At 45.7% G+C, this 27,945-nt stretch overlaps 1 protein-coding gene across 4 annotated transcripts in view; it reads left to right on the top strand.

Moving 5' to 3' along the window:
* The window catches only part of IFT43 (intraflagellar transport 43), an 85,534-nt gene that overhangs the window by 12,841 nt on the left and 44,748 nt on the right, over window positions 1-27,945 (top strand). For 3 of the 4 annotated variants that reach the window (XM_086709236.1, XM_086709238.1, XM_086709237.1), the window contains exon 3: window positions 20,435-20,499. In XM_086709236.1, the coding sequence (XP_086565362.1) occupies window positions 20,435-20,499 (65 nt within the window). Of the gene's footprint in view, window positions 1-16,974; window positions 19,065-20,434; window positions 20,500-27,945 lie in introns of those variants that run through there. The other variant, XM_086709239.1, reaches the window with a different exon arrangement.

Here is a 27,945-nt window from a genome sequence, read left to right as displayed (position 1 = left end):
GCAGAGGAGAAAATACTCCCAAGCAGAGGGATGAGCATGTGCCAGTTCTGGAGGTGAGGGAGAGAGCGTGGCCTGCTGGCTTTGTTAGTGCGGCCATTGACCCTACCAGCAAGGGAGTAATGGTTGGGAGGGACTTTTGCCAGCAAAGAGATGGTTTTCAGATCGTCCCAACCCGCCCCGTCGTCTTTTTTTAACAAAGAACCATATGAGGCCAGTGTTTCTTATACGACGCTGAAGTAACTGGTAATATTGTGAAGGGGAGACTGACCTTTCCATGTTTTTCTAGCCTTTCACTGATGCATCTTCCGTGCAGCCATTACACTTCACTGCAGGCGTTTGTGTTGGCCGGTCAGGAAAATCTCAGAGATGTGCTCAAGTGCAGTACCCCTGCCTTGTAACTCTCCGGTCTCATCCTTTATGAGGGGGCGCCTCGTAGTCCAGCGGTTTACAGTGTTCACCCTTCATTTATGTCCTGAAAGTTCTTAGCTTTCTCTGAGGATTCCTCTGAGCATAGATCCTAGTGACCCTGGAGAGAAATCTGTCCATAATGGACGTAACACTGAATTAGTCGCCATCTGCTAGGATTTAGAAAATGTCCTTTAATTTCACAAAATAAGAGACTAAGTATTCAGAACTCTGCTATGACAAGAATATGCTAGATGCTTAATAAAAATATGTGTACAGGAATCGGTGACACAAGCCAAGTTGGTGTCCGTGATGCATGACTGTTGCATAGCCTCAGGGAAGACAACCCTCAGCTCAGCATCCCTAATTTGCATTAAAGAACCTACATGTAATTTAACAACCCAGGTCATATCTGCTTACGACCCAATTCAAAAGACTTCAGATTCTGTTGTAACATTAGAATTTGATGTGACTCCTGTTTGAAATAAGTAGAATACTGGCATGTGCTCGGAAATCTTTTTTTTTTGTATGTGAAAATTTTCACGATCATGATACTTTTGTTGTGATGAGAATTGACTCATATTCAGGCAAGGTTCCCGGAGCAAAGACTTAGCAAAATCTATGACCATCAGTGCCATTCTGTTAGGGAAAAAAAATTATCAAGAATTGGCGAAATGGCTTAAGCCACTGTTAACTTACCTGAACTGTGGCAGCCACCTTATCCCTGGACTCATCTTTTGTACTTCTGCCCTCCTGCAGTTCAGCTAGAGTGGGCTTATACAGAGGTGCCTCGTTCACCTCATACTCGGGACCCTTTACTAGACACCCCTTGCACTTAGGCTAAAAGAAACCCTAAATCCTTACCTTGAACCTGTGTGATTTGGTGCCTGCCTGCATCCGCAGATTCATTTCACGCCTGCCACCTGCTTGTTGTCCCATGGAACGAGCTTCACTTTGCCTAGAAGTCCCCTACTTATTATAGTTTCCTAGAATACTACAGAATGGACTGGACTGGAGTGGGTCCCTAGAATATTCATGCCTCCTCTTTGCTGGGCTGACTCCGACTTCTCTTTTCCACTGTGTTCAATGTGAATATCACTCCTTTTTAAATTTTTTTTTAACATTTATTCATTTTTGAGAGGCAGAGAGAGAGCATAAGTAGAGGAAGGGCAGAGACAGAGGGAGACACATAATCTAAAGCAGGCTCCAGGCTCTGAGTTGTCAGCATAGAGCCCTACCCGGGGCTTGAACCCATGGACTGTGAGAATCATGACCTGAGCCGAAGTCAGATGCTCAACCGACTGAGCCACCCAGGTGCCCCTATCATTCCTTTTTAAATGAGAATATTACCCTTTTATTTAAATTACCTCCCTTTATTATATTGTCTTTAGCTTTTTTTTTTTTTTAACTTTTTCTATCATCTTATCCACAGTTTGTAACTGTGTCATTATTTAGGTCCTTGTCCCTCACTAATTGCAAGCTCCAGAAGTAGTGCCTGAGCCTGTCACTTTGTAGGTCCTCAGTAAGTCACTTGTCCAGTGAAGCTGAAGTGGGTGTGGGAGGGATGATGCATTCACTTTAGGGGCAGGTTAGCTTGAGATGCCTCTGACACCCCTAGCTGGACACATCCAGGAAGCTTTGATGTGTGGTACACCTGCTTGGGACGGGGCCCTGAGGTGGAACTGGAGATTTGGAAGTCATTAGTATTGAGGTGGTAAATGGAAGCCCAGCTCTGTAAGGGAGAGTCTGTGTAATAAGAGAAGAGGCCCTTGGACAGAACCTGGGGAACATCCATGTGGAAGGAACACACAGCCAAAGAATGTCTCGCAAAAGGAAATTGAGGACGGGCCAGTGAAGGGAGGGGAAACACAGGCATGTGGCATCCAGAAGCCAAGGCAAGAGAGTGTCAAGAAGGAGGGAGGGATCGAGAGTGCTTGATGCCACTAGGAGGGCGGGAGCAGGGTCTGTTGGATTTAGCGGTACGGAGGTGTCTGAGGTTTCACATTAAAATGCACGACTGTTTTTAGAAGGCACATCAGCAGACCACCTCCAGTTGTCTTGCTTATGGTGGCGTATGTACCTTACTGTGGGGAACAGCAGACTAAAGCCTGGCTAAGGGGGTGAAGAAGAGAGGTCAGCGCTCATCAGCATTTTTTTTTTTTTAAACTTTTATGTTAGAGAGAGAGAGCACACCTGAGTAGGAGAGAGGAAGAGAGAGAGAACATCTTAAGCAGGCTTCTCACTCAGCATGGACCCTGATGTGGGGCTCGGTCTTATGACTGTGAGATTATGACCTGAGCCGAAACCAAGAGTCAGATGCTTAACCCACTGCCACCCAGGTGCTGCCCCAACCCATAGACATTTTGAAGGAAAGATAGATAAGATGTGGTAGCAGACTGGCTGTTGGAGGTAGGAAGAAGGACAGTCTGGAGTTTATCCCACGTGTAGCTAACATGACTGAATAAATACTGATATTTTTGAGACTGATGGTTTTTTTCAATTCAATTCATTTTATTTACAATTTTTAGGAATTTAGAAGAGACTCATTTCTCTTTTTTTTTTTTTTTTTCCAACGTTTATTTATTTTTGGGACAGAGAGAGACAGAGCATGAACGGGGGAGGGGCAGAGAGAGAGGGAGACACAGAATCGGAAACAGGCTCCAGGCTCTGAGCCATCAGCCCAGAGCCCGACGCGGGGCTCGAACTCATGGACCGCGAGATCGTGACCTGGCTGAAGACGGACGCTTAACCGACTGCGCCACCCAGGCGCCCCTCATTTCTCTTTTTTTTAATGTTTCTTTATTTTGAGAAAGAGAGAGGAGGGCGGACGGGCGCAGAGAGAGGGAGACAGAATCTCAAGCAGGCTCTGCAGCTATCAGCGTAGAGCCCAACATGGGGCTCGAACGCACGGACGGTGAGATCATGACCTGAGCTGAAACCGAGAGTCAGCCGCTTAACCGACTGAGCCGCCCAGGCGCCCCTGAGACCGAGGATTTCAAAGCCTCAGCTGGAGAGAGCAAGAAGAGATCATTATTTCAGTTTGGGGCGTGTTGAATTTGAGTTACCCTCAGGATTTTCAAAGAGGTATGTCAGGTAAACAGTTGAAAGTTTTGGTCTGGAGCTTAAGAGGGAAAGTTGAAAACTAGTGATAACAGATGTAGGAATCATCATTATATATTCTGGGGTTTCTAAGAGGAACATATAAGAAAAACTTCTGATTCCTTTGGGTAGCTTACAGACCATTCATGATCTCCAGGTGCCAGTGTGTGAGTTTTAAGCAGAGAAGAGCTATGATCAAATTTGCGTTTTAGAAGGAGCGCTTTGGCAGTCAGTGGTCAGGGATACTTCCAGGTTTTGTGGGCCCCAAGCTTACACAGTTTGGAGGCCTTCTTTAGGAAAAATAATTCAAAGTTATGTGTTCAAAATGAGCTATGAAAGTGAATACCTATTTATAATGAGGAAAGAAATCATAGCTCATAGTTACAAGAGCCCTGGGTATTCAGATGCCTTTCTTCAGAGAGCTTGTTAGGCAGTGTACCAGCAATGCTTACGTCGAAAATGCCTCCTGATTGAGACCTAGCATCCCTTTCCTGTGTAGAACTCTCCGTAATTCCCAGGGGCCCATCCAGGTAAGGAGTACAGGTTGAAGGAAAGTAAGGCCGATGCAGGGAGACCAGGTAGGATCCAGCCAAAAGAAGGCAGAACACGAGCCTGGTAGGCCTTACTTTGCATGATTGTGCAGGTTCCCAACAGCCCTGAGCAGGTGGGTATTGACAGAGTGGAGGTATATGGGTGCCTTGATCCAGTTTTGGGGTAGTTCTCGGGGAAATGTGCTAAAGAGGCAAGGGAGGGAGGCATAGCGTGATGGACCTTGGGAGTGAGCTGGGTTGATGGAGAAGAAGTGAAACCAAGGAAGAAGTTCTTAGATAAGGAAGGAGGGAGGGGATTAGATATTTCAGGGATGGAGCAGTTCCAGGTTATGACATGTTGGAAAAAGTAGCAAGGTCATTGGTATTTAAAGAGTCAGGGACCTCTTAGCTAAGCATTAGATGAACTGTTGATGTGAGAATGGACTTTGCTCAGAATGGTGGGGCAGGTTGGGGAGCAGTCATGCCCTAGCGTCTCATCAGTCTGTGCTCATGCATTGTTAGTGACAGACATGAAGAAGGAAGGAGAGGCGATGTAGCTGAACAGTACAAGTTTCAAGAGAAGTGTTCCATGATAATTTAGAAGAATAATCGTCTCAAGGAACTTTGGGGAAGTGAACCTCACTTGGGACCCTGTTTTGTGCAGTTTTAAACAATGAACAGGCTCTACTTGAAAGAACTGCCAGAGAAATGGTGTCCACGGAGGAACGCCAGGATTCAGAAGAGGTGAAGAGATGGAGAGGGTGTGCCGTGAACAGAGAATATATCTAGTCGGTTAGGAACCAGGAGACTGATCAGAAAGCCTCATTGAAGTCATTAGCCAGGCTAGATTTCTTCTCATTATGTAGCATGGCGATAATTACTGAGAAGGAGCAGAATGATAGTAAAATATTCTTTTCAGAATGATATTTTACAGGAAAAGGGTACTGACTGGTGTTGAATGTCACTGGTGATAGACGGAAACATTTCTGGTCACGTGCCTTTACCCCATGTAACAGAATTATGTCAGTTACTAGCTGATTGCTTTTTATATTCCATTCTAATCCCTCCATTGGCTTTTCAGGTATAGTTTTTTTTGCTAATTTTTTTTTAACATTTATTTATTTTTGAGAGACAGAGAAAGGCAGAGCATGAGCAGGGGAGGGGGAGAGAGAGAGATACAGAATCTGAAACAGGCTCCAGGCTCTGAGCTGTTTGTTAGCCCAGAGCCTGACGCGGGGCTTGAACTCATGAACTGCAAGACCATGACCTGAGCTGAAGTCGGACGCTCAACCGACTGAGCCACCCAGGGGCCCCTCAGGTATAGTTTTTTTATACTTTTTTTTTTTTTTTGGTCCCAGGGATTAGAATATGCATCTTTAACTCCTCCCTGGCTATGTGGAGTTACTATAATACCCCTTCACGTAACCTGTGAGAGCCTTGCAGCGGCGTGAGTGCATCTGACCCCCTCTCTCCTTTGTGCTGGTGACGTCACATACTTTAAAACAACCTACTTCAGAAACTCCACGGCACCATTTGTCATTTCACTTTAAATAGTTGTCATTTGGAGAAATCAAGAGAAAAAGAGACTCTTGTATTTCACCCACATGTTTACCATTTCTGTTCTTCCTTTCTCCCTGTAGGTCCAGGTTTCCATCGGGCATCATTTCTCTTTACCATGAAGAACTTTCCTTAGCATGTCTCATAGTACGGATTTGCAGAGAACTGCTCCCTACTTGCTTGCTTGATCTGAAGATAGTTTTATTTTACCCTCATTTGTGAAGGATATGTTCTACCCACCTAGAGTTCTGGGCTGAGCATTTTTTTCTTTTCAGCGCTCTAAAGATCCTCTTTCCTTTGCCCTCTGGCCTTCATTGTTTCTGAGGATGGGTTTTATATATAAATATTTTCTCCTCTCTTTGCTGCTTTAAAGATTTCCTTTTTATCTTCTTTGGTTTTCAGCAGTGTGACTATGACTGGCTAGCTGTGATTTTCTTTGTATTCGCCGAGGTTCTGAGATCAGTAAGTCAGTATTTATAGCCGAATTTGGGAAACTTTAGGCCATTATTTCTTCAATTATCTTTGCCCCATTTTCTCTCTCCTTATCCCTCGGACTCCAATTGCAATATGTGTTAAACTGTTTCATATTGTCCCATTAGTTTGTCATGTTTTTTGGTCTTAAAACTTTGGTAATTTTTTCCTATCTTTTATCTTTTTTTTCCCCTTCAAACTGGATATTTTCTGTTTTCACTGATTTCTTCTGCTGTCTTCCAGCTAAACTTTTCACTGCAGCTACTGAACTTTTAAGTTCTAAATTTCCATTTGTTTCTCTTTCTTTCGTTTTTACGTCGCTTCTGTTAGATTCCCCGTTTGTGCATTTATTATGACCATCTTTTCTTTTAAAGTCCTTGAACATATTTATAGTAGCTGCTTTAAAACCCTTATCTGTTAATTCCGTTATTTGGGTCATCTTGGGGTCAGTTTTTGTTGTTTTTTTTCTTTTGCCTTTGGGTCACATTTTCATGTTTCTTCACATGTCCAGTCATCTTTATTTATACACAGGACCTTGTGGACAGTACATTGTGGAAACTCTGGATTATGTCACTCTCCTCTGAAAAGTGTTGTTTCTGTTTTAGTAGGCAGTTTCATTCTTTGCAGAGCACCTTGAATTTGTCAAGACTTGGTTTGAGGCTCTGTTAGGTCAGGTCTATTTTGGTTTTCCCTTTAGTCGTAGAGCGAATCCCATAGTCCTGGGACATGAACTTCACTCCTAATGTGTGATTCACTTGGGATTTTACTGGCACACTCAAGGAATGTACCAAGTACCTCTAAGTTGCTGGAACTCAAACCAATGTCTTTCCCCTGCAGGGAGCAGCAGCTGAAATCTCATCTCCACTCAGTGGTTTGGGGGTGTTTCTTTGTTGTGGTTTATGTTTTTGTTTTTTTCTTTTTATCTCTTCAGCAGTTGCTTTTCACTGGGTTTCATGATGCAGCTCAGGTAAGCCTAAAGGATTTTAGGGGAGTTCAAATGCAGATCTGGGGCTCCTTTCTTCCCAGGATTTCTCCCTTTCTTTTTTTTTTTTTAATTTTTTAAAATGTTTATTTATTTTTGACAGAGAGAGAAAGACAGAGCATGAGTGGGGGAGGGGCAGAGAGAGAGGGAGACAAAGACTCTGAAGCAGGCTTCAGGCTCTGAGCTCTCAGCACAGAACCCGACGTGGGGCTCGAACCCACGAACCATGAGATCATAACCTGAGCCGAAGTCGGATGCTCAACCAACTGAGCCATCCAGGCGCCCCAGAATTTCTCCCTTTCTATGTTTAGTGACTCTGGCAGCCCCCAAATTTGTCCTCAAGCCAATACAACTGCAGCTTTCTGCTTCAGTTCTGTGCTGCTCAGTTGCTGCCCAGACTGGAGAGTGCACTCAAGGGGAAAATCCATTTTAACATGGATTTTTGGCCAGTACAGTTTTTCTTTTTTCTTTCAAGGGTCAAGTCCCTTCCAGTTTCTGCCTGCTTTTGTTTGCCCTCCGGTGCCTTCGAATAGTTGTTTTACGTATTTCATCCAGAGTTGATAGTTGTTATCTGTGTGGAGGTCAGCCGAATACAAACTACTCGCCCATTACTGAATCCAGAACCTGCCAGTTGCTTTTGGATTGGTTCAGAGTCACTGTGGTTTTTTTCAAGTGATAACTGTTGCCAAGAAAAGAATGAGAGTGGTTGTTTCAGAGGCAGAGTGTGTCGATTTTCTCTCAGGGTAACTGACGGGTCGTACAGGTACGTTAGCTATTCAGGCAGGAAGCGTTCTGACATCAGTGGTGCCCTCGGAAGTAATGATCAGAAACACGGGCACGAAAGAGACCCAGAGACCTGTGATGCAGACACTAGGATATCAGTACCCATTCAGGCACACGCTGTGCTGAGCACTCTGAAAAGTTAATCTAGAAAGGCCTCTAGAGTCGGAGAAGTTGGCAGTGGACGATTTGAAGGGTGGGAGGTCTTCCCGTACAACTTCAAACTGAGTAGCAGAATTTCTAGATTAAGGGACTGCACCTAGGTCATGCCTTTCGTGTCAGAGCATCGTCACCTGGGAGGAGTAGAGTGGCTGGCCTTCTGCTGTTCTTGTTCGAGGAAGGGTGGGATGAGAGCCTGGGATGAGAAAAGACAGAGAACGTAGCGTGTTTTAACCCTGGTCTAGGAGGAAGTTTTTACCAACACGAGAAAACCAAGAACAGTGTAGTAAGTTTTTCGTAAGCGGTTCAAATTAAAGGAACATTCTTGGGGTGCCTGGGTGGCTCAGTGGGTTACGCATCCGACTTGGGCCCAGGTCATGATCTCACAGCATGTGAGTTCAAGCACTGCATCGGGCTCTGTGCTGACAGCTCAGGCTCTGGAGCCCGGAGCCTGCCTTGAGTTCTGGGTCTCCCTCTCTCTCTGCCCCTCCCCTGCTCACCCTCTGTCTCTGTGTCTCTTTCAAAAATAAACATTTTTAAAAATTAAAAACAAAAGAAAGGAACATTCTTTATCCTGATTTGTGTCCTTCCTAATCTGGGGAGATTGAAAAGGTCCCTTCTTTAGTGAAATGATCATGAGAGGAAATGGTGTGTGTGTGTGTGTGTATTTGATCATGAGAGGAAATGGTGTGTGTGTGTTTATTTTGGGAGTGAGAGAGAAGGCAAGCAGGGAAGGGACAGAGAGAAGGAGAGAGAGAATCCCAAGCAGGCCCCATGCTGACCATGCAGAGCCCAACATGGGGCTCACACCCACAAACTGTGAGATCATGACCTGAGCCTAAATCAAGAGTCCAAGGCTTACCCACTGAGCCACCCAGGTACCCCAGAAATGGTGTTTTTTTTTTAAAAAAGAGCCCTAACAAAATTAAAAATTGTGAACTCTGAACTGCCAACCACTTCCTACTCCCCACAAATCAGTTTTTTGAAAATTAACAGTCCATGAAATTTAGAAGCTTGGGAAACACAGTTGTAGAATTTTTTTAGATTTTGGGATTACTGAGTTCCTTGAAACATTGGGGGGCAAAGTGGAGTGGGTGCGAGCCCGCCAGCCATGACGTTGTGGTGTGCTAGCGCCTTCTCCCCTTGCTTCCACAAGTGAGTCAGGACAAAGTCGGGCTGCAGCGGGAGACCTGTGGTGTGTGGCATCTCACCGCAGCGAAGAGAGGAGTGGAGCCCGCCATCGCGCTCTCTGGGTCACGTGATGGGGGCCGCCAGCCCATGGTTGAGTACTTCAGACTCCCTCCATTTCTTTTCCGTCATCACCCTTGAGGAGTCTTGTGAGAGATCAGGCTTCTTAAAGCGTCAAGGTCACAGCTCACTCCTCTGCTCTCAGCTTCCTCCAACTTATCCCGCTCTGGATTTGGTTGAGGGAGCAAGTCTAGACCATGCTTATACAAACTCACAGGTGCCAGGAAGGGCTAGCCTCTCGGAGTTCTGGGAATTTACACCCTCAGTGTTGTACACGTTTCTGGCTCCACATGTGCCGGGTGGATTTTTAGCAAACTGAAAGGAGTTAAGAGAATGACAGAAATGTATCGGTTTTAATTTATGATGAAAGTTGGAAGGAATGTTTATTTTAGCTGAGCTGCAAAAAGTATGGGGGAACAGGGCATTTCTTTGTAAATGTCTGGGAGGTATAGACCTAAGGAGAGGGGAGAGCTGATTTAGCAGGACCCAGAGGGGTAGAGCTGAGATTCAGAGGATGCCATCCAGGGTGGAAAAATCCAGGACAAATTTTAAGAATGACTTTTGAGGCCGAAATCTGTTCTCTTTGGATCAGCTACTTCAGCAAACTGCCGGCAGCCTCATCCCATGAGTCATTTGAAGTGGGCAGTTTGATGGCCGCACATTGAGATACGGGATATGGGTCTTTTATTATGGGGTACGTGGGAATATTTGGGGAAGTGTGACCCCGCCAGAGTAACTGGCAGACACTGTGGTCATCCTGAGCATCACGGTTAGTTGTCAGTGAGCAGCGGAACTGTGGTTTCCTCTTCTTGGTTAAGGCAACTTTACAGGATTTCTGTATCTTCGGGGCAGCAGGAATAGGTAAGAGTTGGCTCCCTGGAACGACACTTGGGCGAGGCAGCCCCATATACAGGTCCCTGCAGTGTTCGCCTGTTGGAAACTTCCTATTGTTGCAGCCCCAGGCATTCCAGATCTTGCCGCCAGGGTGTGTAGTTTAGTACTATCATGATTTCTGGTAAATAGTATGGCCGCCACCGTCACCACCGTTTACTGTGTGCTCTGTGCCAGAGATGGTCTCCAGTGTTCACAGTGGATCTGCAAGAGACTTGGGACCACTGTTGTTCTTCCCACGAGGAAAAGGAGCTTAGCGAAGACACCACCAGCCCAAGGCTACACAGCTGGAAGGTGGCGGTTCTAGGATTTGAACCCAGGACTCTCTCTCCTCTCCTCCAGTCTGTCCCTCCATCCCTCCTTTAAAATCATGGCTTTTCCCCTTTCCTTCTTTATGGCAGATGCCCTTCTCCCCGCATTTAGTCACCCCTTCTTCAAACTGCTGTTCTGTCGGTATGAAGAGCACATCTTGTGACATGAGGCAAAGACAGCCACTTTCCAAGGCCCGAGACTTATATTGAATTCCTCTTAATACACTTTGGCACAATGCTCACTAACGGTATATTGTTGGCATCACTTTTTGACCCTGACTTGACCCTTAACCCATCCGTTGGCTGACTGCACTACAGAGGTTAAGGGTTAGGCTGAGTTCCTTTTTGGTCCTCCCATCTTATTGAACACACCTGTATCTTGAGCAGATGTATTTACTCTGTGCCTAGAAAGTGAAGGAAGGAAATGGTCCTTTGGTTTGGTCTTCCCAAATCTTCCCCTTGTCATTCTAGTCTCTCTTGTTATTGGGCAATTTTTTTTTCTTTTTCTTTTTCTGTTTTTTTTTTTTTTTTTTTTTTTAGCCTAGATAGGTTCTTTTTGTAGTTTCTCTGTCATTTCAAACCTGTTCCAGCTGGCATGCATCTAGTGTCCAGGAACTCACCTATCACCTGGTTCAGTGCAAAGCTTTGGTGTCAGAGACTTGGACTTGAATCCTTGCTCTGTGACTTAGAACAGGATGATTTTAGGGGAGTTAGCCTCTAAGTTTCAGTTTCCTTGTTGGTAAACTTGGCAGGTGGTATTGTCCTTCACTGGGGCACGAGGATTCTGCATAGCGATTCTGCTAAAGCTTTGGCGTATAGCAAATCCTCAAGGGATGATGGCTAATACTATTATCATTCGTTAGGAATTAGCGAGGATATTCTTTGTCATTGTGTAGATTGGCTTATTCACCATGGATGAAGTCTTTTTTGCTTATTCTCATTTTTCTCTGTACCTTTTCTTCTCTCTCTCTCTGTCTCCATCTCCTTCATACCGGCTCAAACCGATGATGAGTGTCACATATCATCGTTTACATCTCCTTGCCCAGATACCCTCTCCCAGAATTGAAAATACTATAATTCATAGACTCTTAGAATCACAAAATTGTGAGCCAAAGGGAATCCCCTCTGGCTTGAGTGAAAATCCAGAATCATGGAGCCAGTCAGTGGTAGAATCAGGACGACAGCCTGGATTACCTGGTGTCCAGTCTAATGTTCTTTCCGCCATGTTTTTTCCTTACCCACCTTTCACATACCCATATGTACACACAACTACAATAGAATCCACGGTCAATTGAAGTGGGTGAGGGTGTGAGGAGGCACCTTGTATAAAAGGCTCTCTCCTGTCACTTGTAATTGTGGCGGGGATGCCAAGACTGGAGGTTTTGGGTGAAGAGTTGTTTTCTAGTCCTCAGGGCATCAGTGTCAGGAATTCCTAGCCGCCAGGTGGAAAGTGACTGTCACATCCAGCCCAGTTCTTCACTGAGCAGATAGATCCATGAACAAGCCCCATATTGGTGCCCCTCCTCTTCATCAACCCTGCCTTTGGCCTCCTGTGTTAACGTGAACTTTATGCGTCTGGTTTCTTTCATTTCTTAACTTCACATTAAAATCAGAAACATCCAGAAAAGTAGACACAATAAACACAGTAGTCCAATGAATAGCATATGCCCACCACCTAGCTTCAACTGTTATCAACATCAACGATAATTTGTCTTTCCTTAAATGATAATTTGTAAAATATCTGTTAATTCTATGCATAAGTGTTTTATATTTATACATTTTGCTCAATTATCTCAAAGCAGACCTCGTGACATGTCACTTTAATACTTCAGCGTGTACCTCTAGAAAAATGGGGATGTTTTCCTAGAAATCTACAATTCCACACCTCACAGTATTAGCAGTTCCCTGACATCATCCATACTTGGTCCATATCCATTGCCCCCCGTTATCATCCAAATGCATTTTATGGCTATTTTTTCAAAGCAGGATCCAATCCAGAACCAAACCATTACATTCCTCTTAAGTCTCTCTGAATTTAGAATAGTCTACCTTTTTAATGGTGTTGACTTTTGGGGCCAGTTGTCCTATAGAGATCCCCCCACACCCGATTTGTCTGAGCCTTCCTTTCTGCTCTCACTCTTACTCTTGCAACAAGCTGGAAACATCTTGGAGGGCTCGATGGACATTGGCAACAGGAGTTTTTCCTGGGTGATGGTGTGTGCTTCAGGTGAAGCACCTTACCTCCCACTGGTAGTGCTGCTAAGTCTGACCACTGAGTTAGGGTCAGGATAGTATCTCTGTTGTGAAGGAACATTTTCTCCCTTGTGCCTGCATGTGATATATGGGGTGATTCCTTGGCACCGTGAGAATGTCTGGTTCCCCATCAGTCAGTCTTTCACCTAAGAGCTTTAACATCTAGTGACCATCAAGTTTTATTCTTACACTTAAAGCAGATTTTGCATTTTGTTACGTCCATTTCCGTCTTGAAAGAGCTATGCTTACTCACAGGGGTCGATTTACAAGTTTGGATGGTCCATTACCTTCATGACCTTAAATCCGTGAGGGAGAAACTGAGGTCTGTGGTGAATTAGTTGTCACACCCAGGGCCGAGGCTGGAGGAAGAAGGGGACAGAGATGGAACTGGACACAGGTTTAAGGAGCACACACCAGCCCCTGTGTTGAATTCACATCTTTATCAGTGTTAGTCTTCTCTCTCATCAAGCATATAAGAACACCTGTCTTGGATCTTCTGTCCGATTCTTAGAGAAAGGTGGGGAAATTTGCTCTCAGCCCATAATCTCGTTGAACACCAGAGCTGTGTTGCCCCTAGAAGCTGGGAGATGGGTGGGTGTGAAGTTTGCGAGGGATCTTGCTTAACCAAATGTCTCTTCTGTTGGGAATCCATGTGTGTGTTTGGACTGCATTTTTGAAACAGGTTGCAGTTTGGATTTGGGAGTGACTCATATTGTGGGGTTTCTCTGGGACTTTTGAGAGTGTGTGAGAAGTTTCTAAACTCAAAAGGCTCCTTTTTTGGCACTGCAGCATCTTTTCTATTTCGGCATCTTAAGAATCTGGGGGAACCATATAAAGATCAGAAACAAGTCTGGCCCTAAAGGCTCCCTGTGACATAGTAATTCCAGTTAGTTGAATCTTGGCCCATTCGGATGAGACCATATAAAGAGGCCGCTTCCTGAATTTCCCGCTCTCTGTCTCTCACAGGCTCCTTTTTGTAGAAAGCTGGTATTTCAGGACCGCAACCGCCAGTCATGTGCTTTCAACTCTTCACTCTCAGTCTTTCCTGCCCCCTGTTTATTTTTGGAGAGAGCACATTTTTGCTTCTCTCCAGGAGCTATGCGGGGTCCTGCCCCCTCCGTCCATCAGGCGGCAGCCCCAGCAGGCTGTGCTCATTTCCCACACTCGGAGACGTGACTCCAGCTTTCAAGAGAGAACACGAGGGATGCGCCGCCTAAGGGCTCCCGTCGCCCGATCCTATTTCTGGCCCTCGTGCTGTTGCATGTTTTAAGACTCTCCTTCTTAAAGCACATTTGGATAATGTTACCTGGCAGTAAATCTGCCCAAATTGGAAATGGTTTTCCCAGCAGATGTTTTGAGGCTGTGCTTCTGAATTTCAGAGGCAGAACAATGAAAAGAAGAAACCAGGACCTTTTGAATTCTAGAATCAGGTCTTCTTTTTCGCTTTTAAGATCACTTGAGTTTTCCCCTCTTTTCCCGTCCAGGGTTTTGTTTGTTTGTTTGTTTGTTTGTTTTGTTTGTTTTCCCTTCTCCTAACACAGGGGTAGCAAACAGACTTCTTCCAAAGTCTTGATTCAAACAGATTGGTGATGTCTTCCTGAGTGCTTGATTAGGGAGGATTCTGGACTTGGTGGGCTCCATGGAAAAAAAAGAAACAAAGGCCCCAGCTGACTGTCTTAGCCTGTAAGTTTCTAGTTTAGAGGATGGAGCAAGAGCTAATTCCTTTTCCTTTAAATACCCAGGCCATTATACAGAGAACTCAGACCCATAATATTTGAGAGCAGATAAATCACATGTTCATGTCCTCTTGTCCTGCCCAGACCTGATGGGCAGGAGAGGGAAGGACCCCTGGCCCCAGTCGAAAGGTTTGTAACCAAAGGGTTACAACTTCTCACCACACCAGGCAGGGACTGGAGCTCTGGAAGTCAAGCTTGGGAGCACGTGCATGTCTCTAAAGCACCCCTCCCCCCCCCCCCCCCCCCCCCGCCCCCCAGCATTTCATCTGTCACCCAGGGAAACTGGAAGCTGCGTTCCGGCAGCTGGTCCTAAAAGGACAACAGGAAGGGTGTGGCCTGTAAGTGTGTTTCCTATGAGATCACTCTGTGAGAAAGCTGCGACACTCTTTTTGAAACAGGGCCTATCAGGTATCTAGGTGTCTTCATAGCTCGTAGGAAGCGAAGCCAGACCCTCACGGGCTGGACTATCCATTCAAAGGACCCGCCAGACCTTTTAAATTATATTGCTAAAAGCCAGTGAGCCACTTACATTTCAGACAGATCGCTTGCACTTAATGTCAAACCGCTGCCTCATGAACAAGTTGCAACAGCTTCCACTTAACAGCCTGCATTGGAAAGTAACAGGTGCCAAGCTGCTCAGACCCCCCAGAGAGTTCTCCCAGGGACTCCTACCAATATGACGATCAATGAATAGCGTTTGCTGCAGCCCAGGTGTTATTTATGTGCTTTCCTGGAATCCCTGTCCCTTGCATCTGGTTGCTTCAGGAACGCTTTTCCTTTTCATCTCCATGTATATTTCAAATCCAGGGCAAGCTCCACTTTCCCCATGAAGCTTCCTCGCCGTCTCCTTGTCCACAGCACTTCCTGGCTTGCACAGTTCTGTTGAATCTTCAGTCGTGTACTGCCAGCTTATGCACTCTTGTCACAGTTCTGTCTTAACGATGTGCCAGGGGAAAGTGGTTCCAGTAAAACCACCGGAGGTGGCAAGAAAACTGCAGAATTCAGTGGAACTATCCCGTGGCTGAAGGGATCCCTCCTCAGCTTCGCCTTTGGACCATGGATGCAGCCTGTCCCTGGAATAACCCTTTCCCTCCACCCCTGATGCCTGCTTCCCACCTCCAGTGTGGCCTCTTCAGTTTCAGAGTAAGCCAGATGTCCCATCACGTAGATTTCATACACACCTGATAACACTCTGAATTTGGCCTCTTCTCTACCTCACTGAACAGGGGTAACATTTGAGGACAAAGGTGCCATCTGTTTTTTGTTGTTGTTTTTTAATCTTACCCAGTGCACATAGGACAGTGCCCAGCTCCCCACAGAGGGAATGAAGTTGGATTCTGGGGGAACTGCCTTTGTAACTTAATAGGGGTTAATTAAGTCTGTTTCATCTAGACAGGATATTTGTGTGTGGCCATAAGACTTACAGTAGGGAGTATTACAAAAAAGTTTTCTTACCCTGGGACCCAGGGTATGAGACCGAAACTAAGGATTTTCCATGAGGAGGGAGACAGCTCCTGCTTCGTGCCAAGCCCCAGCTTGTGGGGAGCGGGTTCTGCCTGCCCTTCTGGTCTCCCCTCTTCCTCTGCACTCTCTCCCAAGGTCGAGGTCAGTGAAGCTCCCGGTGGGGAGTGGGGAGGACAGTCGCAGCCTCTGCCCCACCCTGCGCATCTCAGGGGAAGGTAGCTTACACAGTTTTTACAGCCTTAAGTCAAGTCTTGAAGTCTTTAGTCACTTGTGAAAAAAAACCCTTTGATTTTGGAACTAGGTTTTCAGTCTGTTGGATGCGGAGGTATGACTCTTACGTGGTGATCTTTTTGTTTTGATGCTGCGGTCCTAATGTAGCAGCTGGTACACTTTCCTAACGGGAGGAGCGTGAGAGAAAATGCGTCTTTGTGCTACCGCTGGCCAGCTGGAAAGGGCTCGCATCAGCCCCCCGACAGCCATGGCTTCCTGGGATTTGTGGCTAAAGGAGATAAAGCAGGTCGTTTTGGTTTTCAGAGTCTTAGGGAACTTTATTAACCACACAATGTCCCTTAGTAGTCAAAGTGATGGCTCAGGCCGGGCTCAGTTTTTTTCTCTTTTTTTTTTCCTAATGGTGGTATATTTTACCTGCAGTCTAACCTTTCACATACTGACATTAGTAACGCCGCCGGTGATGATCACAGGGGAAGACAGAGTGCTGGCGTGGCGGGCACTGCTCTAAGCGCTGACCGTGCAGCCCCTGATTTAGTCTGGCCGTTTAGCAGTTACTCAAAGGAGCGCATTTTGACGGAAGAATAGGCTGCTGGTGCCCCTTTTCCGAGCCGTCTGATCTCCCAGAGCCCCTTCCCAGTTCAGTCTCTGCTCCCTCTGTCACCGTTGTCACCCCACAGTGGAAAACTGCCGGGACCAGGAGACAAGTGGCGAACCCTGCCAGTGCGACCCAAGTTCGCTCCCTTCTCGCCCACTCTCAGCATCTCACGGCACTGGGAGAGTGCCAGGGGGACTCAGGCACCCCGACCTTGTGGCGCCCTGGATCTGACTTGGTTCATTCTGTGCTTCCCAACATCCAGAGCGAAGAGAAGAGAGCAGAGGATGCCAGCTCTGAGGCCGTAGCTCCGGGGTCACTTGCACACATGACAGCGTGGGCCGGGCAGGTGTTCTCGCTGAGTGAAGTGGGGCTAGGGGTAAGATACGGGCACTCCTTCGGTGCGCATCCGGAACTTGTAAGATAAGCTCACACTTCCAGCCGAGAGATACGCTCAGGCCCGTCTTTCTCAAAACACCTGACCTGGCTTTCATTTTCCATTAGACGTAGGAACAGAGAGAGGATTCTGCACTGCAAGAGGAACAACAGCACAAGAGCAGTAGTAACAGAGGGCAGCTGCACTTTAGCAGGAAGGAGACAGAGAGGGCAGGTGGGGACTGTGGCCAACTGGAATGCGCCGGTCTTGTCCACAGGGGCAATTATGATCTCAGCCCCAGAGTTACTGGATCTTAGAGTTTTTCAGGAGAAGCCGGATTTTGTGTGCAGATCTTCCAGTTTTTTAAATATTAATTTAAATTTACAAACCAAAACAAAAAAACCCACTGTCTGGCAAAACACAACATGTGGCTGTGGGTCTGTCACCTCCAAATTCAGGAATGTTCATTCTCACAAGATGGTCCTATCCTTGGGTAAGGAAGTAGGGAATGTTACCTGCAGAAGTACAGGGAAGACGGCCTGTAGGCCAGACTCGTTTAAAACATCCTCAAGGGGGCCCCCTGTGATTCAGTCTGGTTCTCTTTAACATTTCAAGTGTCCCCAGCACAGTGCCTTACACACAGTAGAAGCTCAGCCAGACAGGGTTGTTGGTTTCTGCTTATATGCAAGTTTGGTTTGTGGTAGTTTGGGGCTATTCCGCTTCCAGGTAGCTGGTCCTTCGACAGCTCCTGCTGTCGAAACAACTTAACCTCTGAGCTTCAGTTCTGGATTCCTGGGACAGAGGAATCGATTGGTCCCCTGGTTCATCCAGTGTCTGAGGGAAGTAGGGTTGTGGAGTAGAGGCTTCCCCTTCTGGCCCAGGGGTGGGTGGGTGTGGGTAGCAGGGACACCAGACAAGGATGTGTGGACTGGGGAGCAGCAGTGGGCATCTCCTTGCTACATCTTCTTTGGATTGGGATTTCCCCCCTGAGAGAGACAGACAGTAGCTTGTTTTCCACTTCTGCATTTTTGTCATTTCTAACAGAGTCCCCCAGATAGCTCCATTACCTGCCTCTAGCTTAGAAAAGTCAAGTTTGTTTTCTCTAACGTGGCACCTAGCATGTCCTGGGAGCTGAGTTGGATAGAGGCATTTTAGGGCTTGGTTTCTTCTCAGTCATTTCCGGAAGGTTCTGGCTCACCCTGGTATCTAGATGGAGCATGTCCTTGGCAGGCTAGGGTGCTACTAGAAAAGCCAGAAAGAAAGTATATCTTGGTGCAAAATAAAACATCAAAAGTATAAAGGTATTTTGGCACATTGAGAGATGTTTTCTTAAAAAGTTACAAGTTAGGGGGAGCCTAGGTGGCTCAGTCAGTTGACCATCTGATTTCAGCTCAAGCCCCATGTCGGGCTCTGTGCTGACAGCTCAGAGCCTATAGCCTGCTTCAGATTCTGTCTCCCTCTCTCTGCCCCTCTCCTGATCGTGCTCTGCCCCTCTCTCTCAAAAATAAACAAACATTAAAAAGAAATTTTTTTAAGTTACAAGCTAGGCTTTAAGTGATAAATTTAAAGGATGTTGCAATGACACATTTTAGTCTAAGGTTCTGCAAAACCACATCCTTCCTGCTAAATTTGACTGCTGCTTGTTTTTATAAAGTTTTATTGGAACACAGTGACACCTGTTTGCTTACTTATTGTCTGTGGCTGTTTATTGCCCTACAGTGTCAGAATCAAAGAGCTGCAACAGAGACTGTGTGGCCCGCAGAATGAGAAATATTGAAAAAGTTGGCCAACCTATGTTTTTAGTCATTCATCAAAGTATCTCCTTAGACTGAGAGCAACAGTTATAAGTATATGCAGTTCTTAGAAAAAGGAAGTTGATATTTCAAAAAACAATCCTAGGAGAATGCTGGGCAATTGAAAATAGGAAATGTTCTCATTGCTGTTTTATCCACCTTGACTGACTCAGTGGATTGCTTGATGTTCCCTTGGTATTTCCAGTTGAGATGTGCTGGACCAGAATGCCCACACTTGGGTTCCTGAATGTATCCTTTGCAGGTGAATCCTTCTTCCCCAAATAAGCTGAGTAGATTTTTATCCTGCCAGTTTAGTTTATGTTTTTTAAGCAAACCTCTGTTTTACATCTTTTTTTATTACCTTTCAATTTATAAAAGATAAAGTGATTGTAAAGAAAAAAAAACAGAAAATGGACAACAACACAAAGAAGGAAATTAAAAATTGTCCATAATTCTGTCACTGGGGTCCTCTCTCACTCGTGTATTATATAGCTCATTAGACACTTGATATTATGTATTAATAGTTTTTTCACCAAATTGGAAGCATATATGTACTGTTCTGCAACATGTTTGTTTGTTTGTTTTTAATTTTTTTAAGGTTTATTTCTTTTTGAGAGAGAGACAGAGTTCTAGCAGGGGAGGCGCAGAGAGAGAGAGAAGGGGGCACAGAATCCGAAGCAGGTTCCAGGCTCTGAGCTGTCAGCACAGAGCCTGACGCAAGGCTCGAACCCACCAACCGTGAGATCATGACCTGAGCCAAAAGCGGACACTTAACCGACTGAGCCACCCAGGCGCCCCTGCAACATGTTTTTTAAAAGCTAATATATATTGGGGCACCTGGGTGGTGCAGTCGGTTAAGCGGCCGACTTCAGCCAGGTCACGATCTCGCGGTCCGTGAGTTCGAGCCCCGCGTCAGGCTCTGGGCCGATGGCTCAGGGCCTGGAGCCTGTTTCCGATTCTGTGTCTCCCTCTCTCTCTGCCCCTCCCCCGTTCATGCTCTGTCTCTCTCTGTCCCAAAAATAAATAAACGTTGAAAAAAAAAATAAAAAATAAAAAAAAATAAAAGTTAATATATACTGAATATTCTCATATCATTAAGTATCCTTTTTTACCACGTTCTTCATTATTACATAGTATCTTCGTGTGTATATTCCATGATTTACTTCATTTCTTATTGCTGTCTATTTTGGTTTTGAATTTTTTACGATTCAGAAATGACACTAGGTCTCTCTCTCTCTCTCTCTCTCTCTCTCTCTCATTCTTTCTTTGGGATAAATTCCTTGGATTAGAATCACTGGCTTAAAAAGTATGAAGTACTTCTAAGGCTTTCACTAAGCTTTGCCAAATTGCCCTATAGATCTTGCTTTTTAACATACCCACAGACGGGCATGAAAGCACCCAGATTTTGAAAGTAAATCAGAAAGGCTACCGTATTTTTATTTGAAAGATTTCGATAGGCAGAACATTGGTTTAGGTGGCCTTAACCTCATCCACTGCATGCTTGAATGTCAATGGTGAGTGATAACCTGTTACTTTGGCTTCTCCTTCCCTTTTAGGCTCCCCCTCCCAAGCCGCCGCGCAGGCAAGGAGGCTGGGCAGATGATTCCACGAAGGCTTCAAAGTAAGTGCGGCAGCTCATGAGGGTGGAGGTGGGCATTTTGCTCTTGTAGGTTTTTTCTTTCAGTTTTTATAACAACTTGATTGAGGTGTAATTCCAATTCCATGTAATTCACCCATTTAAAATGGACAATTCAGTCCTTCCTGGTGCCTTTAACAGAGTTGTGCTACCAGCACCTCAGTCAATTTTAGAACATTTTCATCACCTGCCCCTTTAAAGAAACCTGGTACCCATTAGAGTTATTCCCCATGCCCTCCGCCCCCCAACATCCCCAACCCTAGGCAGCCACCATTCTGCTTTCTATCTCTGTGACTTGCCTGTTCTGGACATTTTGCATAAATGGAATCGTACCTCATGTGGTCCTCTGTGACTGACTTTTCACTTGGCTTGACGTTTTCAAAGGTCATCCATATGTGGCATTCTGTGTTCTTTTTGTTTTATTTCATTTGTTTTGTTTCGTTTTAAATGTTTATTTATTTTTGAGAGAGTGAGAGAGCGGGGGAGGGACAGAGAAAGAGGGAGACAGAATCTGAAGCAGGCTCCAGGCTCTGAGCTGGTAGCACACAGCCTGACGCGGGGCTCGAACTCACGAGCCGCAAGATCATGACCCGAGCCGAAGTTGGACGCTCAACCGACTGAGCCGCCCAGGCGCCCCTCTGTGTTCTTTTCTTAAAAAATGGAGGGGGGCGCCTGGGTGGCTCAGTCGGTTGAGCATCTGAGTTCAGCTCAGGTCACGATCTCGCAGTTCGTGAGTTGCTAGCTGCTATCAGCACAGAGCTGGCCTCAGATCCTCCGTCTCCCTCTCTCACTGTCCTTCCCCCGCTCACGCTCTCAAAAATAGATAAAACATTTAAAAAAATTTTTTTAAAACGGAGGTATAATCGACACACATTATATTGGTTTCAGGTAAACAACATAATGATTCGCTATTTGTATCTATTGCTACATGATCACCACGATGTACAAGTTAACATTCGTCACCATACATAGTTACAAAAATTTTTTTTTCTCGTGCTGAAAACTTTTAAGATCCACTCTCTTGGGAACTTTCAAATATACAATACAGTATATATATTTTAATGTTTATTTATTTTTGAGAGAGAGACACACACACACCATGTGAGCAGGGGAGGGGCAGAGAGAGAGGGAGACACAGAATCCGAAGCGGGCTCCAGGCTCCAAGCCGTCAGCACAGAGCCCCACGCGGGGCTTGAACCCACAGACCGTGAGATCATGACCTGAGCCGAAGTTGGACGTTTAACTACCCAGGCGCCCCCTGCAATACAGTGTTATTAACTGTAGTCACCACGCTTACATTCCATCTTCATGACTTAAGTCATTATATAACTGGAAGTTTGTACCTTTTGACCCTCATTCTGTGTTCTTAAAGTAACTTTCTAAACAGAATGGAATGGCTGGTTAGTAATTGCAGGATTACAAACCACTTTGGTCTCTAATTCCTTGCACTAAGTCTTTGATGGGAAGTAAACCAGAAAAAAAATATTTACTACACCAGCAGGATGGCCAGCTTTCAAGTTTAACTATTTGAGATATACTTGGAAAAGGAATTTCTTTTTCTTGAAACACAGACATTACTCTTTTTTTTTTTTTAAGGTTATTTATTTTTGAGAGGGAGAGAGAGAGAACGCAGGAGGGGCAGAGAGAGAGGGAGACAGAGAATCCCAAGCAGGCTCTGTGCCATCAGCACAGAGCCCAATGTGGGGCTGGATGTCACAAACTGTAAGATCGTGACCAGAACCAAAATCAAGAGCCAATTGCTTAACTGACTGAGCACCCCAGGCCCCCCAGACGTTACTCTTGTCGAGAAATTTCCTTCAGCACTTATTGCCTTCAAAGTATATATTTTTCTAATTCTTTTCCTCCCTTCATTTACACACACACACACACACACACACACACACACACACACACACACACACGTTTCCCCCTCTGGATCATTTGAAAACAAGTTGCAGACATCATGACATTTCACCTCTAAATACTTCAGCATGCATCTCTCAAGATTAAGGACATTCTCCAGATAATCACAGTATGATTATCATATCCAAGTAATTTCATAATGAATTAACAGTTAGTATATAGTTTATATTTAAATTTACCCAGTTGTCCCCAAATGTCTTTTATAGCTCCAGGATCCAGTCAGAGTTCACACATTGTGTTGAGTCGTTCTACCTCTTTATCTAAAATCATTTTTATTTAAATCTATCCGGATAAGTGCAGTTAAAGATAAATTTATCTTCTCTAAAATCTCTCTCTTGATCTGAAATAATTCCAATTCCTCCCCCGCTCTCCCAGACTTTTTTGAGGAGTCCAGGCCAGTTGTCTTACAGAATGTCATACATTCTGGTTTTCTCTGATTGGTTCCTCATGGTTAGGTTCAAATTGTAGGTTTCGGGCAAGAACAGGTGATTTTGTATACTTCTTATCATATCAAAGTGGCGTAGAAACACGTACTCAGAGACGCCTCACTCCCATCCTTCTTCCCTCCTCCTCATTCCCATCCACCCCATCCAGTAACCTCTGTATTAGTTTCTGGTCTGTCCTTCCTATCTTGTCTTTTTCTTCCTTTTGCAGAATTAAACACACACACATGCAATTTTAATTTATTCTTCTTTGTTTCTATACATTAGGATTCAGCAAACTTTGACCCACAGGCTAGCTGCCAGTTTTCATAGATCATGTCTTACCAGAACACAGCCACACCCTTTCATTTTAAAAATTCAGATCTCTGATCTGTTTGGAATTAATTCTAGCCTACGATATAAAGCATGGATTCAGGTTTAATCTTTTTTGAAGTGGCTATTGCCCCCCCCCCCCGCCATTTATTTAAAAATGCATCTTTCTCCAGGGAATTTAGAAACATCTTTATCATATTCTCCATCATTGTACCTGAGTCTCCTTTTGGACCTGTTACTCTGCTCCAGTGGACTTTCTGTCTGTTCGTATGCCAGTAAATGCCACGCTCTTTGCCTTACGGAACACAGCACTACTTTTCAGTGCTAAGCGAGAACAAGAAGGTAACACTGCAGTATTAGTGAGAGTCTTAGAGAGTAGCCCCATTTTTCTAAGCTATTAGGGGATTTTAGTGCTTGTAATAGCTGGAATTTATTTTGAAGTATGGAGATGAGACAAATCCTGTATCTGCTCCTTAGAGAACAAAAGAGAATCTCAAAAATGGATCTATGAAACGAATGTATCAATGTACGTATTAAAGATTTTTCCAGATCAGATCAGCTTGCTCTTGGAAAAAGATGCTTTTCCATTTCGTATATTACTTCTCAAAGTATTGTCTTGCGTGGCTCCTTGGTCTGTGGCCTAGTCCTGAAGCTGCTGGGGGGCCCAGGCCTCCTCCTCGAACCTCCTCTCTTCGGTGTCAACCCTCACTCTTGCACGATCTCAACCCAGTCTCGGGAGTTTTACTATCGCCTTCACAGTGACGACTTCAAAATATATATCCCTCCAGGCCTTTCCCTGAACATCCAGTTATCCACGTGATGTTTCTCCTTGAGGACACGACTCAGTCATAGCACGTCTGAATCAGTCGTCTTAATTGCCGCCCCTTCCATCCCATCCCCTAACCTGTACCTCCCAGAGTTTCCCTCACATCTCCGTAAATGGTGACTCTTCTCTTCCCCGTTTCCCAGGCCATAAACTTTGGAATCCTCTTGGACCCTTCTCTTGGTCTCAACTCATGTTCAGTCTGTCAGCAAACTGGCTCAGGTCTACAGATGAAATACATCTGCTGTGTGTCCTGCCAGTGCTTGGCTACAGTCACCGTCACTTTTAGCATTGACTCAAGTGAGAACGTCCTGACTGGTCTCCTCCCTTCATCCTTGCCTCCCTCCGTCTTATCTCTACGGAGGCAGAGTGACTTTTTTAAAACATAAGTGAGATCATTTCACGTCTGTTGAGAACTCTCCAGTGGTATTCCCCATAGTCAGAGTACATCACAAAGCTTTTACCGTGGCTTACAAGGCTCTACCTGACCTCACTTTATATAAAGTAGCACCCTGGTCACTCTGTGTTCCCATCTCTTGCTTTATGTGTCAGCATGTGACATATATGCATACATGTACGTGTGTGTGTTTGTGTACACGTGCATATGTTACCTTTTTCTCTCTACTGTGATGTAAACTTCTTGAGAGGAGACACACACTGATTTACCTATGCCCAGTACCTCGAATAGTGCCGGTCCATGATAAGTGCTCAGTGACTGTTTATTGAACATATGAGTGATCGCATCAGTGTTTTTGCTATCAGATCGAGCCACTCTGCTATCAGTGTGGAAAGTGGAGGTCTGAAAGGTTGGAACCGCTTTGGGGAAGGTACTAGTCTGTATGAAGGATGATAAGAGCTGAACTAGGGCACTGGTGTGAGCACGGAGAGGAGAGGAGCTTTGGAGACGTTTCGGAGATAGAGTTCACGGACGTGCCATTGGTTGGAGGTAGGGCAAAGGAGGGAGGAGGGGAGGGTCACCACAAGGCGCCTCGCTTCGATGGCTGGTTGGGTAGTGGTGCCGTCAGATAGGGAATGCAGGAGAAACCTGATTTGTAGGCTGGTGGTGGTCCACATAGATAATTTCCACAGTTTGGGAGTCTGGAAGGGAGGTCAAAAGAGAGGTGCAACTTGGATCATCTACGCAAGTAGAAGTCAAGGATGGAGCCTTGGATTTGGCTGTTTGGAGGTTACTAGGGACCTTTGAAAAAGCGGTACTGTGATTTGCACTGGGGCAGAGGCCAGATGATGGGCTGAAAAGGAATTGAAGCGGGAAATTGGTGAACTGGTCTCCTTCCCTGAGAAAGAAAGGAGATAATGGGACGGTATTTGGAAAAAGTAGTTTGTGTTGAGAATGATGTGTGTTATACGTGGGGAAAGAGTGACTGCAGGTGAAATAGGGATTTGACCAAGCAGATCCTTGGAAGGATAGGACCTTCCAAGAGAGATTAATTAACCTTGGACAGAAGGAGGCGAGGATGTTTTTCCTCCAAGATAGGGAGCTTGGAAAAGTTGGGTAAGTGACCAAGAAGAATTCAGGGAGTAGGGAATTGGGGGAAGTTCATTTTGGATTGGCCTCTTGGTTTTCTTCTTTTTTCAAAGTAGAAAGGCACACTGTTGAGTTCACTGGAGCAAAGGAGAGCTGGTCTCGGGAGGCAGGCGGAGTAGATGTGAGGCAGGAAGAGGATGGGCACTGACTAAGGGTGAGAGAGGCCGTTCTTGGGCTACATTGAGAAGCTGCCTGTTCGGGTCCGAAAACAGGGGCTCCTGCTCCTGCAGGGCACCCCAGGGAGTACAGAGTGCCCCCTGCCCTGCAAGAGCTTCTGTTCAAATTGCAGGGTCAGGCATTTTCATTCACAAAAATGGTGAAAGGATCACATCGCAAGTGAGAAACAGACTGGCTAACACTGGTGATGTGACCTCAGAGAAGAGAGTAATCACAGTGGTCAGGGTCCCTTGCAGAGGAGATGGGGGTCTCACTGGGTGGATTCTCACGCACAAAGAGGATCGGGAGGAGAGCACTGTAGTTCAAGGACATGTAGGCAGAACTGTTGGGGGGGGGGCAGTAACCTTACTGTCAGTCTGCTTAGAGTAGAAAATTCACACTGGAAATACTCGACTTAAGTTCTTCTGAAAGGATAATAATAATGGCATGGACTCAGTTCAGGCTGCTAGAACAGAATGCCCTTGACCGGGTGGCTTAAACAGCACACGTTTATTTCTCACGTTTATTTCTAGTTCTGGAGGCTAGAAGTCTGAGATCAAGTTGTCAGCATGGTCTGGTCCTCACTGAGGGCCCTGTTTCTGGATATATCCTTACGTGGCCTTCCTCGGTGTGTACACACAGAGAGAGGCAGGTCTTGTGTTTCTCCTCATTTTATAAGAGTACCAATCCCTTCCTGGGGGCTCTACCCTCATGACTTCATCTGACTCTGATTAGCTCCCAAAAGCCCCACCTTCAAACACTGTCACAATAGAGATTAGGGTTTCAACATGTGAATTTGTGGGGGGGACACAAACATTCAGTCCATAGCTGCCCCTTATATGTGCATTACACCGACTCTCTTGGGTAGGTTCCATTCTCTAAGGTAGATATCCCTCTACAAGGGAAGGAGGAGGAAAGTGAGGCTGACAGAGGTCTACAGCTCTGTTGTTGCCAGTGGGAAGTAGAAGACCTGTTTCCAGACACGATCCGGGAGCTCATAGTCAAGGGATACGAATTTCTGGGATTATTTTATTTGCGTCACCACCGCCCAAGGTAGAGAGCAGACCGTGCGTCAGCCACCACACTGGCTAGAGATGTTGGTGCCGGAACTCATGTGCTCACTCCTGAGCCACAGGAAAGGGCTGTATTCAGGAATTCCATGGGACCTGGGATCACTACCTTTCCCTTCTCCCGGCACCACAGTCACAGCCGTGCCGAAGATTCCATCTTGGAGCCAGGCTGTCCTGGGCTCTGAAGTTGCCTGAGGTGGGGCCCTCGTGGCCTGTGGGTCGCTGACTTGGCCATGGAGAACAGAGCTGAACAAGAGGCAACCGGACTTGGTAAAGAGAGGAAGGAAAGGTAGAGTGATTAAGTTTTGTCTCAAAGTGTCTGTTTTTGGGTTTGTCCCTGCATTGATCTGCAAGGGAATGAGGCAAGTAATGGCCCCTCAGGGACTTTCAGGACTTTGCTCTCAATGTCAGCCGTCATTTTCAATCACCCTCTCCCTCCCAGCCATTAATTTTGGCCCAGGATCATGGGGACTTGTCCATCTATCACTCCTAATTGACACTAAATGATCTGTCAGTTTATTGATGAACGGCAGGAGTGGAATTGTCACAATATATTTTACTTTCTAACAACTCCTCCTGACAATTTTACCTTGTCCATCTCACTCTCCTCACATAAATCTCCATTGGCCGCTCATTCCTTCTCCTGGGCTGTTCTGGTGCCAGCCCTTCCACACCATCTGCACGCGTCAAGGACATCAAGATGGCGGGAGAACAGCCAAGTGCTGGTCCTGAGGTTGCCCCCTTCCCTCCTCCTTCCCTCCCTCTCTCTCTCTCTCTCTTTCCCCCACTCTCTCTCTCTCTCTCTCTCTCTCTCTCTCTCTTTTTAATGGCATAGATGTTCCAAGAATACTAAAGGGCTTCTGTCCTCTCTCTCTCTGTGTCATTGCCATACCGGAGTCTCTCTACCTTCGTGTTAGCAGGGAATAGTTCATTCTTATTAGGCTACAAAAGTGTGAAAGGCAAAAACTCAGAGCTGCCGGGCACCTAGGTCTATAAGCACAGTTGCAAACACGTTTTGTCCTCTCACACCAGCATCGTAATAGGCTTTCTAGTCCCACAGAAGTCAGTTTCTTAGCCTGGAGGGTAGGTTAGCTGGAATTTCACCACTGGTGTGCCCTGGGCTGCAGTGGGAGCACAGGTGTGCCCAGATGCTTGTGC

This window comes from Puma concolor, chromosome B3, assembly GCF_028749965.1.
Source record: "Puma concolor isolate L17-30 chromosome B3, mPumCon1.1.hap2, whole genome shotgun sequence".
NCBI lineage: Eukaryota > Metazoa > Chordata > Mammalia > Carnivora > Felidae > Puma > Puma concolor.
The sequence above is the reverse complement of the archived record's forward strand: the minus strand, read 5'-3'. Positions and strand labels throughout refer to the sequence as shown.